Source organism: Epinephelus moara, chromosome 15, assembly GCF_006386435.1.
Source record: "Epinephelus moara isolate mb chromosome 15, YSFRI_EMoa_1.0, whole genome shotgun sequence".
Lineage (NCBI taxonomy): Eukaryota > Metazoa > Chordata > Actinopteri > Perciformes > Serranidae > Epinephelus > Epinephelus moara.
The window spans coordinates 16460703-16473692 of NC_065520.1; the positions used below are offsets into that span (position 1 = coordinate 16460703).

At 41.2% G+C, this 12990-nt stretch overlaps 1 protein-coding gene across 7 annotated transcripts in view; it reads left to right on the forward strand.

Annotated features, from left to right (window-relative positions):
• Positions 1–12990, forward strand: part of LOC126401758 (inositol polyphosphate-4-phosphatase type I A-like) — a 78845-nt gene that overhangs the window by 50483 nt on the left and 15372 nt on the right. For 6 of the 7 annotated variants that reach the window (XM_050063234.1, XM_050063238.1, XM_050063239.1 and 3 more), the window contains 7 exons: positions 1155–1327; positions 5250–5373; positions 5469–5536; positions 5947–6146; positions 6283–6380; positions 6551–6663; positions 7101–7255. In XM_050063234.1, coding sequence (XP_049919191.1) covers positions 1155–1327; positions 5250–5373; positions 5469–5536; positions 5947–6146; positions 6283–6380; positions 6551–6663; positions 7101–7255 — 931 coding nt within the window. Of the gene's footprint in view, positions 1–1154; positions 1328–5249; positions 5374–5468; positions 5537–5946; positions 6147–6282; positions 6381–6550; positions 6664–7100; positions 7256–11922; positions 12345–12990 lie in introns of those variants that run through there. The other variant, XM_050063241.1, reaches the window with a different exon arrangement.

The window sequence follows — 12990 nt, forward strand, 5'->3', positions numbered from 1 at the left end:
GCCATATGGATTTTTACTAAACTTGGTAGATATGTAGAACAGGACGCCTCAAGGTGACTGGAGAAATTTAACTTCTAATTGGCACTGGGTGGCGCTATAACAACAGAAAAATGCTAAAAAATGGCTAAAATGCGACCGATCGCTGTGGCTCCCCCTGTGGACCCATGTTAATGAGCAGTTGAACAGGCGTGTGTAATAGAGTGGCCAGTGAGTGTAGTTTTGATGTTGTTAAATGTGGACCCCTATGACTTTAATTCATCAAGATTTTTTTCTGTTTTTGGATTCTTCGTTCATGAGAGGCATGTGAAAATAGCAGTTTTCTTCACAAGATGGCAGATGGTGCGTAATTGACATACAAATGGTCATTTGGAGGGTGAAGTATTCCTTTTAAGAGCAACTTGACACATTTAGCTTGAACACGTCCCGTCACATATTCAGTTAACCCTTAAGATTTACACACATTTCAGTGTCTTGACACAGGATGGATTGCTCAGACTGAAGTAAGTGTGACAGAGCTTTATACGTGGGGTGGGTAGACAACAAGTTAACACAGTTTTGGGGGTTAAGAGGAAGACAATCGGATTTTCTGTGGGAAATGAAAAAAGAAACCTTGAGCAATGAACACCGTAGATTTTGAAAAGGGCTAAAGTGTCTAACGTAATAATGTAACCATTATTTTCATGTTTATTTTCTTTTCAGTTTTTGATCTGCTGTGAGTTCCCCCCAAAGCGACTCTTCAGTGTTTCATTTCTCCTTTACAAAGATGGTTTCTTAGACGTGGTAGTGTGTTGTATTTGTGGAAAATGTCCTTTGGGGAAAAGTAGGGCATCTTCAGGATGAAACCAAAGTTTTTATTTCTTCAAGTAGCTGCTAAAGAAAGAGACAAAACTTGAGAATGTCCTGGAGCTTTACCCAGTGGAGTGTGGTCTCTATCAGCGCTTCTGCTTTTCCTGTTGTTTCTCTGTTCCATCTGTTTTCTGTCCTAACAAATCTCAGAGCATCAAATTTAACATATATATTCATTATTTAGACTAAATATCACTTTAACTGAGCTAACCTTAATAAGAATGTGTGGGGATGAGTGTGTTGGTGTCCTGTTTAACCTCTGTCATGTATTTATTTGCATTTTATATGTCTGCATGTGTGTTTCTCAGGCGAGTGGAGCGAGGCGTTGTACCCTCTCCTCACCACGCTCACTGAGTGCGTCGCCATGATGAGCGATAAGGCCAAAAAGTCCATGGTGTTCCTGCTGATGCAGGACAGCGCCCCGACGATAGCCATGGACCTGACGCTGCAGTACCGCCGCGACGTCGTCTTCTGCCAGACAGTAAGTTACACACTGACATGAGCATTCACCTGTTCATCTTCGAATGACTCACAGCGAGGGAATCGATGAAGAGTTCATGAATCTGTAAATATAACAAAACCAGAAGGAGCAAAGATCCAGCGCTCAGTGGCTTTGCAGTATTTATACGACTATTGAACACTTGTGTGAAAAGACAAAGCAAGTAAAGTTAAAATAGAAGAGACAGAGCGAGAAGGGATTTCTTCACCTGCGGACACGCTCACTCCTACTCTTGAGACATCTTAGTTCTTCGGGCCAACGTTGAAAAGATATGGGAGCCCAGAGGTAGTCGAGGTCATGGATTTTTGTCTTACAACTTGTTATTTTTACAGCTTCTTTTATCTGTATTTTTGGCTCGGTTACAACAACAGTTATATTTGCTCTGCAGGTTTATTGTAGATGTTAGACATGAGATCTCTGCAGCCTCAGCTGTACACGTTTAAGGGGAGATACTACAAGTGAAATGGGTAATTATTAGATGTCACCACTAAAAGATATTTTGTTGGTTTTAAGTTGCATTATTAAGTTACCAAAATCCAGCATCTTCTAAACATCTCATGCCAGCGTCATCTTTACGTAGCATAACGTAGCATTTTGTTTTAAGGTACAGTATGGAGAAAAAAACGTCTGCAAAACATCATAATGTTTGTAATGTCCAGACAATGTGAAATTCTGACATCACTAGACATTTAAAATATTATGTACACGATTTTTAATCCAGTTAAGTTTTCCAACTTTTGCCAAGAGGGAACTTTAGATATTGCTCCCTAGATTATGTTCACCCAGTTTCATGCAGATCGCTCAAACTTCCTAGGAAGAGATCCATTTGAAGTGTTTTTCAAAAAATTCAAAATGGCGGAAAATCTATATAAGCGGAAGTTATGGGTTCTTGAGGCAAATGTGTTCCTCATGAGGAGAGGCATCTCTGTGCAAAGTTTCATGTCTCTACGACATACGGGGCATGAGATATGCCCATTCAAAGTTTGCAATTTCAATCGGTTGCTATAGCGCCCCCCTTTGGCCAATTGATGTAATATTGCTTCATTGGCATCCTCCCATGACCCTCTACCACTGTGCCAAATTTCACATGGATTGACCAAGTCAGTGAGGAGAAAAACGTGGAACAGACACACACACAGAGTTTTCGTCATTATATATATGTATAATTAGTTGAGTTTGTTCTTACATTATCCCAGACTTTTCCAACGATGTTATACACAGGGAAATCTGATATCATAATCAAGGACACGGTACGTGTCATTTGGTCACCGTCACCTGTCAGTGGCGTCATATCCCCCCTGCGTATTTGCACAGTTGTGGTTGTCATAAATTGACTTTTTATTTCGTTTTAAGTCAGATATTTATGCTACACTTTTTAAATCATAGCACATGCTAATCTAAAGTAATCACCCTAGCAAACAGCAGCAGCAGCTCGGCTTCAACCCCTGCTGTGCCGAAGAGAAACACTGATATTTAATGTGAAGCTGCTTTCTTCAGTGTTTTTACCGGCTTACATCACAAAGTCTGTTTGTTTTGGAGAGAAAGAGATCTCTGCGGATTTTTTGGCTCACAATAAAAACTTTGTGAACAATGAACACTGAAGGAATCCTGATTTGGACAAACTAACGGCCACGTCTTCGTCAGGGTTCAGTGAACAAGGGGCAGCCAAAACATCTGAGCTTTTTCCTCCCCAATGCTGAACATAGAAACGATACATTAACAGACACATCATACCCTCAGCCTGTTACATAAACACAGGATCTCCTTCACACATGGATGCACAGAAACCAACAACATGCATCCACTTACATAATCTCAGAAGCAGCCGAGCTTTTAATACAAAACCATATGTTGATTTGAATCGCGGAAGAATTCACGCTTCAGCAAGTGCGTGCCATCTCATTTAATAAACGATTTTTCATTACACTGATGGATGCAGTTTAGACTGCGACAAAATGGAAAGGTGTGGAGGGATTTGAAGATAGTTTCATCACACTAACGGATAATTTAATGTACATTATTGGCTTTAAAGGGATAGTTCAGATTTTTTTAAAGTGGGGTTGTATGAGGTGCTAATATTATTTAAATATTAATTTAGATAGTAGTTTAAACGTGTGCTATATTTAGAATATTTTCACCTCTTTACCTTTCTGTCAGACAGCCTGCCTAATGGGGAACTAAAGCCATTATCTGTGCTGTCTTTAAAGCCAGACTCTAATTTTACCTTGCAGTTTGTGTGACTTTAGTGTCTTTAAGGATTAGTTTGAATTCACCAAAGTCAGATTGAGAGATTCATACCCAATCTATACAATGCTAACACTGTTTAGGGACCCCAGTATGCAGAAATATTCAAATACAATAGGAGATAATAATGCACGGGATTAGCAAAAGTGGGCATGTCTGTAAAGTTGAAGTTGATGGTATTTATTTGTTTGTGTCTGGGGATGTGTGCCCTTCGTGTAGGCAGAGTGTCACTGAGCACAAGCAATTCATCGTAGTTTTTTTGGTAACACTTTACTTGAAGGTATCTACCTAAGGGTGACATGACACTGTCATAACTATGACATGACAGTGTCATGAACTTGTCATGAACATTATGTACATGTCATAAACTTTTATGACTGCTGTCATTAAGTGTCATTCTGTTTTTGTAATGACAAGTTGACATTGTTTGGGTTGTGTTGACATTGTTTGGGTTGTCTTGATTATGACAACTTGACATTAATTAAAGTGACACTACCAGAAGACGTCTTTGTCATGACAAGTTGACATTATAAGGACATCCCAGGACATGTGAATAATAATCATTATGTCAACTTGTCACAAACACAAAAAGAGGTGCATTTCTCGTAATGTCAACTTGTCATGACAAAGACAACTTCTAGTAATGTCACTTTGATTAATGTCAAGTTGTCATTATAAGGACATCCCAAACAAATTTAATGTCAACTTGTCATGACAAAGACATCTTCTGGTAATGTCATCCTGGTTAGTGTCAAGTTGTCATTATAAGGACATCCCAAACAAATTTAATGTCAACTTGTCATGACAAAGACAACTTCTGGTAATGTCACTTTAATTAATGTCAACTTGTCATAATAAAGACAACCCAAACAATGTCAACTTGTCATTACAAAAACTGAATGACACTTAATCACAGCAGTCATAAATGTTTATGACATGTACATAATGTTTATGACAGGTTCATGACCGTGTCATGTCATAGTTATGACAGTGTCATGTCACTCTTATGTAGATACCTTCAAGTAAAGTGTTACCGTTTTTTTAACACATGACATGACCTGTGAAAATGGCCATGGCAGGTTTTCCCCCTGCCAAAATGTAGCCTAAATTTGGAGCATTATTTAATCCCTTTTCTGACAAGCTAGCATGATATTGTTGGTACCAATGGATTCCTTACATCTTCTAGTTTCATGTGCCAGTATCATGTCTCTAGCTTTAAAATGCAGTCTGTTACAGCCTCCGAAAGACACTAATATCGGCCAGAACGTTGTCGTTCACACTAAGTGGAAGAGATTTAAATATTATCGGTCATACACAGTTCCTAAAAAATAATTAGACTAGAACTAGTTAAATGAAAATGCAAATGTACGTTCAATAAACCACATTCTTTACATGAGTTTGATTTATACTTTTTAAAAAATCTTAAAATAAGTTATCATCTAAAAACGTATATCATCTGCCAGTGCAGTGAAGTATAGAAACAGCGGTGAGATATGATTTGATATGAGATTGACTTAATTGTTTTGTCCCATTTATGGACACGTGAATCAGCTGTAATTGATGCTGTATCACAAACAGACTATAAACAGCCACAGATGATTACAATCAGCCCCCTTTTGTTATATGAACTGATGTTAATGCTGATGTGTGTGTGTTGCAGCTCACTGCTCTCATCTGCGGCTTCATTATCAAACTGAGGAACTGTCTCCGTGACAACGGATTCCTCCGACAGCTCTACACCATCGGCCTGCTGGCTCAGTTTGAGTCCCTGCTCAGCACCTACGGTACAAACACACACACACACCTTTGTTTTACTCTTAAACCCCCAACTGTTACAGATTCGTCAGATTATCACTGTTAACCATGTGTGTGTTCCCAGGAGAGGAGCTGGCCATGTTGGAGGACATGAGTGTCGGCATCATGGATCTCCGCAACGTCACCTTTAAGGTAGGAGGATGTTTAGTTATGTGAACGCTGCAGCTGCAGGAGGATAGTAAAAAGCTACGTTTAATTATACTTCTACTTCACTCCTCCTCTGTGGTTTTTATTGCCCTTCTTTAGTTCCTTGTCATTTTTTATTCTGCTTTATTTCCTCATTCAATTTCACTGACATTTATTAACTTTGGTGCTCTTGTTGTTTCTCTGTTTTACGTCTCTGTTGAGATTGAAAGTGTAATGAGATCACAGGCTCGTTATCAGAGCTGCGACGATTAATCAGTTAGAAGATTAGTTGTGCAGCTATTTCAGTAATCACTTAAATCTTTTCTTCTTTGTAAAGGCCGAACATTTTCAAATATTCAGAATCAATGTGTATCAATCCTGTGCCTGCATGTTCATACGCTTAACATCACTTTCAGGTGACCCAGGCCACCGGCAGCTCCGCCCCCGATATGTTGCCGATCATCACAGGTAACCGTGACGGCTTCAACGTCCGCATCCCGCTGCCGGGAACCATGTTCGACGCGTTGCCGCGGGAGATCCAGAGCGGCATGCTGCTGAGGGTCCAGCCGGTGCACTTCAACGTCGGCATCAACGAGCAGCAGACGCTGGCTGAGAAGTGAGTGAGTAGGAGAGGAGACAAAAAAGACTGAGGTTTTGCGATGTCAATTACACAGACGTTTTGGCAGGACGCGTGAGTTCAGGCTGTTCTGCAGCGTTATGTAAGGAAGAATGTGTTTCTCTGTGTTGTGCAGGTTTGGAGACACATCCCTGCAGGAGATCATTAACTTGGAGAGTCTCTCCAGGCTGAATTCATACTATGAACAGTTCAAAGAAGTCCTGCCTGAAGACTGTAAGTACTAAAGTGCGCCAGAGTTCTGCAAGACATAACAACAGGGCAGGGAACTACCTTTTCCTTCCAGTGTGTGCAAAACAATATCTTCAGTGGTACTTTCTTCCAATCATCCATTTTCCCTCTTTTTTTTCTCACCTGAACTTCCCGTCTTTCCCCCCAAACTTCAGGCCTCCCGAGGTCTCGTTCTCAGACTTGTCTCCCTGAGCTGCTGAGGTTTCTGGGGCAGAACGTCCACGCCAGGAAAAACAAGAACGTGGACATCCTGTGGCAGGCAGCTGAGGTGCGATTCTGCTTTGTTGTACATCAGACACTTGACAGAATTGAATCCAGTGTTGAATATAAGACCCTTACTTTTCTTAAAGACCCAGTCACATGAAAAACACATTTCCTCTTACTTGATCCTGTATTAACTGATCACTTATCTCTAGTTATATGCCAGGTAAAAATGTTTCAACTGTTTGATGACTCATCATGCACTCAGGGGCGTTTAGAGAAGTTCATCTAATCAAAACTTTGGGCCTCACTCACTTAACGATCCAATTAAATGCAAAGAATTAACCTCACTCTGCTCAAATAATCTGTTTCACCGGTAAATACATCACAGTACAAAGCTAAAGATGCTCTAACTTCTGTTACATGCTAAATGTTTGTATTATAAATTTGAGTGTGGTTTGACCCAACGGAAAGAGCACAGAGTTTCTTCCCTCTCTGTCTCAGATCTGCCGCCGGCTGAACGGGGTTCGTTTCACCAGCTGCAAAAGCGCCAAAGACCGCACGGCCATGTCGGTGACCCTGGAGCAGTGCCTGATCCTGCAGCACGAGCACGGCATGGCGCCGCAGGTCTTCACGCAGGCCCTCGACTGTATGCGCAGGTAGGACGCCAACACAGTGCCTGGATGAGAATGTGACTGAAAATCACACCTGGGCAAAAAGCAAACGCAGACTTAACATTTTGAACCTTTCAGACACATGGACGTTTATAAAGTGATGCAGCATGAGTTGACTTCATCATTGAAAAGCATGTTTTGCCCACGTGTGATTTGAAAAGCTTTGCCTGCTCCCTGTGTGAAACAAACTGATGTAGAGTCGCTGGTTCATCTCAGAGGGGATACTTGAATATTTTGAAATTCAGTTGGTTGCTCACTTCCCCAGACTCTTGTCACAAAGGTCTAGAGAAGAAAGGTGCCAAACTGATATTCAAGTGAGAGGATCCTCTTTGGATTGTGTGTATTGGGTGCCTGTTGGTCTGTTTGTACGTCTTCTTGTCTTCGAGTCTGTTCTGTCTGTACATCCGTCTACATCCATTGTCTTGTCCTTTCTGTGCAGCTGTTTCAGAGTCTGAGTTGCTAACAGGCTGGCACAATCTTTTGCCTTTGTACCATCGGAGCACTTGACTTCCTGTCGTCGTCACCTTTTTCTTTTCCTTTGTCCCTTCTTCATTTTTTTTTCATTCATTTTCAAACTGGGTGGTGTAAGGAAAGATTTAACTGCAGCCAAGTCGGAGAGTTTTTGTTTTGTCGCATGGGAAATTTGGCTTGTAGCATGGCAAAAACATACATACGAAAGCAAACGCATCCATCAGTAAAACGAAGAAAGAAAATGGCATATTAAAGGAATACTTCATCCCCCAAATGACCGTTTGTATATCAATTTCTCACTCTGTTGCATTGAATTTGAAAAGAAAACTTTGTTTTTCCGGCATGCCTTTGCAGTGACAGAAGAATCAAAACACGTGAGTCATAGACGTCCAGGTTTAACAACAGCAAAACTATAACAAAACATCCGTGTAGTATAATCCAAGTCTCATTTATCCAGTCGTATGCTCAATCCTTCGCAAAGACCTTTCTGACTTAAAGTGAAACTTATCTATCGAGGGGTGAGTACCAAAGCAACACATTCTCATTCCAGCCTCGTCACATACTGACATTTGGTTGTGGACTTTCCACGTCGAGATATGACGTCCTCCCGCCCTACGTACTCGGACTTTTGCTGCCTTAACTTTCGTTGTTATATATATATATATATATATATATATATATGTACAATAACGGTGACTGGCCACGTATCATACCAACGTGAAAGGACGGCTTTTTTTGTTGGCATCTGCCAGTTTTCGACAACTTCAGAGTGAGCGTGTGGGTCCAAAAGGGTCCACGTGTGACATTCTGGGCAAAACTGAGTTATATAAATTAAATGAAAGCTCTTGGTGAGGACTTTCTGCTACTTAAAGGGCATTTGTAAATTCTAAAACCAAAAGATTTACCTCTGTTTGGGGCCAAAAAGGGCGTGAGTGCACTTACTCAACCGCACTTTTGGGCCCCTGAAACCAGGGTGAAGTTTTTGGACGAGTCCGGTGCCAGTGGTTGCATATAGATAGGATGACCGCGGTATTTTATGACCTGTCTCCATTGTTTGACGTCAGAGCGATGGTAAATAGCTAGTGAAATGGCAGACCAAACAAACATGCTGGTGCTAACTTTATTTGTCTCTTTGGATGGCATATCCAGCTGCTCGACATAATTCAACAGCAGAGGCGCCTGAACAACCAACAAAGGAGGCTGCTCCTGTTGCTAGCTACCCCAACTACATGACTTTTGAGGTTCGGGTTGTTTTTATTTTCCGCACTTCCCTATTCCGGTTTTGACTCTGACTTCTGATTGGTTAAAATGGCCTTTCTGTTAGAAGTTACATTGCCACCTACTGCTTTCGTATGTGTATTACATCACTTGGTAGCGGGTTTTGCGGTTTCGTGTTGATATCATATTTTTGAATCACACCACTCGTGTGGACAAAATTTTTTTGGAAACCAGAGCCCGAAAAACTTCGGTTTCAGAAGTACACGGGTCCGTGTGGACTAGGCCTCAGTAAATATGAAATATTGTTCATTAGGGTGACACTATTGTAATCCTAGGTATTCTTCTTCTTTCTTCTTTCTTCTTCCGAGGAAATCATAATTTGCACAAAGGTCCAGTCTCATGCCAGATATCCTCAGCTGTAAACTCAAGCCAATAGTCCTGATGGTGGCGCTACAGCAAGCGTCTAAAGTTCAAAACTTTGAAAATTCATAACAAATCAACCATACGTGCTACAACTTCACAGCTTTCATCAAACTGTAGCCCCAATACTGAAGAAACTTTTGTACATTTAAACCTATTAAAAATTATGAAGTTCATCACTCTGTTTTTTTCAAAAACTGTAAAACTTCTTAAACCTATCTCCTCCCACAATTTTTGCTCAATTGACACCAAACTTGCTACAGAGCATCTTCAGACTGTCCTACAAAAACTACGTTTCTCAGATTTTTGATTTATCAAAAATTGAGCCTACAGTGCATCAAAATGTTTGACTGTAAACGGTACTGTAAACATATACATGCAAATTCTTGCTAAATAAATCTTCAATGTTCATGAAAAAAATGACAAAATTCTAGAGTCATGGTAGATGATGTGTGGCAAATTTCAGAATTTTATCTCAAAAACTGAATTTTTGACAGCATTTTGAATTTTGCTCTAATGTGAACAATTGGAGTCAATGTAAAAATGGCAATTTTAAACATCAGTTTTTCACTTATGGAGCAAATCAATCATTGTTACAAACAAATTACCAACATCTCCATGCTGTCTAGATGCAATATGTGTATTTTCAGATTTTTGTTTCGATAACTGAATTTTTTACAGTGGTTTGAAATCTGCTTTTCCATGCATGGACGGCTGCTAAACCTGCACGTCTGGCTTAGTCAATTTGTGAAGCTACACATGAATTGTCACTGACTAATTAGCTCAGTGAGATAGAAATTGATTCTTAGTCTCAGAGGTTGTGAGTTCAAGCCTCAGCTGATGCAAAAAGCAGATTGCGTTGCTAAATTCCTAAATGTCTTCCAATTCTTCTGCTTGTTGCTCAGAATTGCCTTAAAAAAGCCTGGACCCGACCCATTTAGATTCTTCGATCACCGTAGAGGCATGTGAGGAAACCTAAGTTTTCCTGATGAATTCAGTGTAACACAGAGTGAGTAATTGACACACAAGTGGTCATTTGGGGGGTGAAGTATTTCAGAAACATTAATTAAAAATTTAAACTGGTAAAAACAGCAAATAAAAACAAGAGAAAATGTCTTAAATAGTTTTGTTTTTGTCCAGGTTTTTGAATAGAAAAAGAAGTTTTGAATAAATGTCCCTCGTGTTGCAACTGAGGAAAGGAAACACACTGAATGCCAGCATCTGAAAACGTTTAACAAAGCTTTGTTTGTGGTCTGAAAAAAGACATCTACTGACAGAAATAACCACTATCATAAAAGACAGGAGACAGTGGCAGACGTATTCATTTATATTCCCAAACAGAGCTTTCTTTATTGATATTGATCCATGTTGTTACAGCAAATGTGCCGTCTGCAACTCAACATGGAAGAAAATAGGTTTATATTATACCCAAGTGTTTGTATCTTTGTGTCAAAAAAAATCTTTGTGTGTTCCAAGTGGAGTTTTATGTGACTTTGTTATATATTGCTGTTTAAAAGGATGTAACCACACCTGTCTGCGTTGTACTTGTGCTCAATAAAGTTGCACTGCCACACAGATACTCGCATGACACGACATCTCTCCACCTTTCTCTCCTCCTCACATCTTTCCCTTTTTCCTCCCTTCTTCCTTTATCAGCCGACGAGCATGAACGCAGCTTCATTTGTTTCTGTTTGCGCTCGTTTTGAGCTGTGATGCATGTTGAAAGAAGCTTTGAGATACTCTGCCCTTTTCCCTTCACATTTCCCCTCCATTACCCCTTTTCCCCTCATTGAATATAGATAAGGTGAAATATGAAACACCCTTAAATATATTTTGAAGTTACGTCTGCTTGCTGATACTTGCTGCATGTTAGCTTTGTTAGCATGTCCTTCCGTCCAACAGCTTGAACGACTTCAAAATGTCGCCTCATCCCTTGAATTTACAGGGTGTTTCTCCGCATGTTGGCTCTGTCACAAGTGAAACCGCCCTCTCCTCCCTCTTCACGCCATGTCTTAGAGCACATAAACATGGAGAGCCATTGCTGTTTTTTCTTATCTTCTTTCCTCCTCTGAAAGACGTCGAAACATCTTTCTTAATTTTCTCTTTTTTCTCTTTCTCTTTGTTCCTCTTCCTCTGTTTCCCCGCGTGTTTGACTTTGTTGTGATTTGGCTCTTTTGTGTTCCATTTGTTTGGGACCCTACATGCGGTTTTTATTCTGATGTCACACCATGGAAACTGCTGTCTGTCATCGTGGCGGTGGTTTTCTCTGTCACTGTGATTTTTCGCCGGTATCCCCTGTTAATTTGCCATCTCACCTCTGTGCATGCGTTCGTGCGTGCCATCTGTTTATTTTGGCTTTGTTGCGACACGCTTCCTTCCTCTTCTTCCCTTCTTGCAATCTTTATTTCCTCTCCTCTTTTCCCCTAATTCCCTTTATACTTTTTCTTCATCTGTTCCCGTCTCTTGCTTTTATTTTCTCCCTCCAACCTTTTTTGCTGCTCCACACCTCCTCCTCTCCCTCCCACCTCCCCGTGACTCGGCAGAATTGGGACGAGGGAGGGGGTGATCCAGAAGAACCTGAGCGGCTTGCTGCCGGTGCGCGACTTCCGGCTGGACCCCAGCCTCCTGTACTCGCTGCCGCTGCTGGCCTTCAGCCCCAACCTCCTGGTGGTGTGGATCTTCCTCAGCGTGGCTTATTTCCTGGCCAAGCTCCGCTGCAGCTGAACAGCAGCGAGCTGCTCCCTCTGTTCGGAGTGACTGTGGAGGGGTGGGAATAATCCACACTGACTCCCGAGGGTGTTTCTGAAACTGTGCCACTGTCCTGTGAGTGTGTGTGTAAATCATGCACACTGATGCTGTACAGCATGTACACACTGTCCTACCCTGACTAAGGGCTTTACACAACCGACCCCCCACTTATCAACGGCAAAACCCCGCCTCTTGTTTTTGTTTTGTTTATGGACACTTCCTGTTTGTTGTTCTTCCTTTTTTTTCAAGCTTCAAAAACACGTGGTGGGCAAGCCTGGAAAAGTATCAGCACAGATGTTAGGTTTACTTTTTGAGGCTCCACATGAAGTTTAGACCGCACTTGATGTCCACACTAAGCCTGCTACACTAAGCCTGCTACACCTACACAGCCATTATCTACTAGGGTTGGGTACCGAAACTCGGTACTTGTTGTACTTGGTACCGATTCACGTCGGTACTACCGAGTACCGATTCACTTAAAATGAATTGTGCCAAATTTCAGTACCTGAGGTGGAGGTGGAGCGAGAGCACGTCTCACACCTCAGACTCAGCAACAATGGCGAGCCGAAAGCGGTCCAAAGTCTGGCTGCACTTCACGCCAGTCGACGGAGACGGCGCTCGCTGCAATATTTGCGACGCATCGTGCAAGGCAGGCTGGGTAAACACTTCCAATTTAAGGAATTGTATTTATTTCTATTTAAATCTTTTTATTGAATTTTCAAAATAAATGCATGTGCAGACAAAAGTTAACATGCAGCACTGTTCCTAAATGTTCTCAATAAAATGTTGAAACTGAGAAGTTTAGACTTTAAAAAGTACCGACATAAGGTACCATTTGGTACCGGTACCAAATTCCAGATACC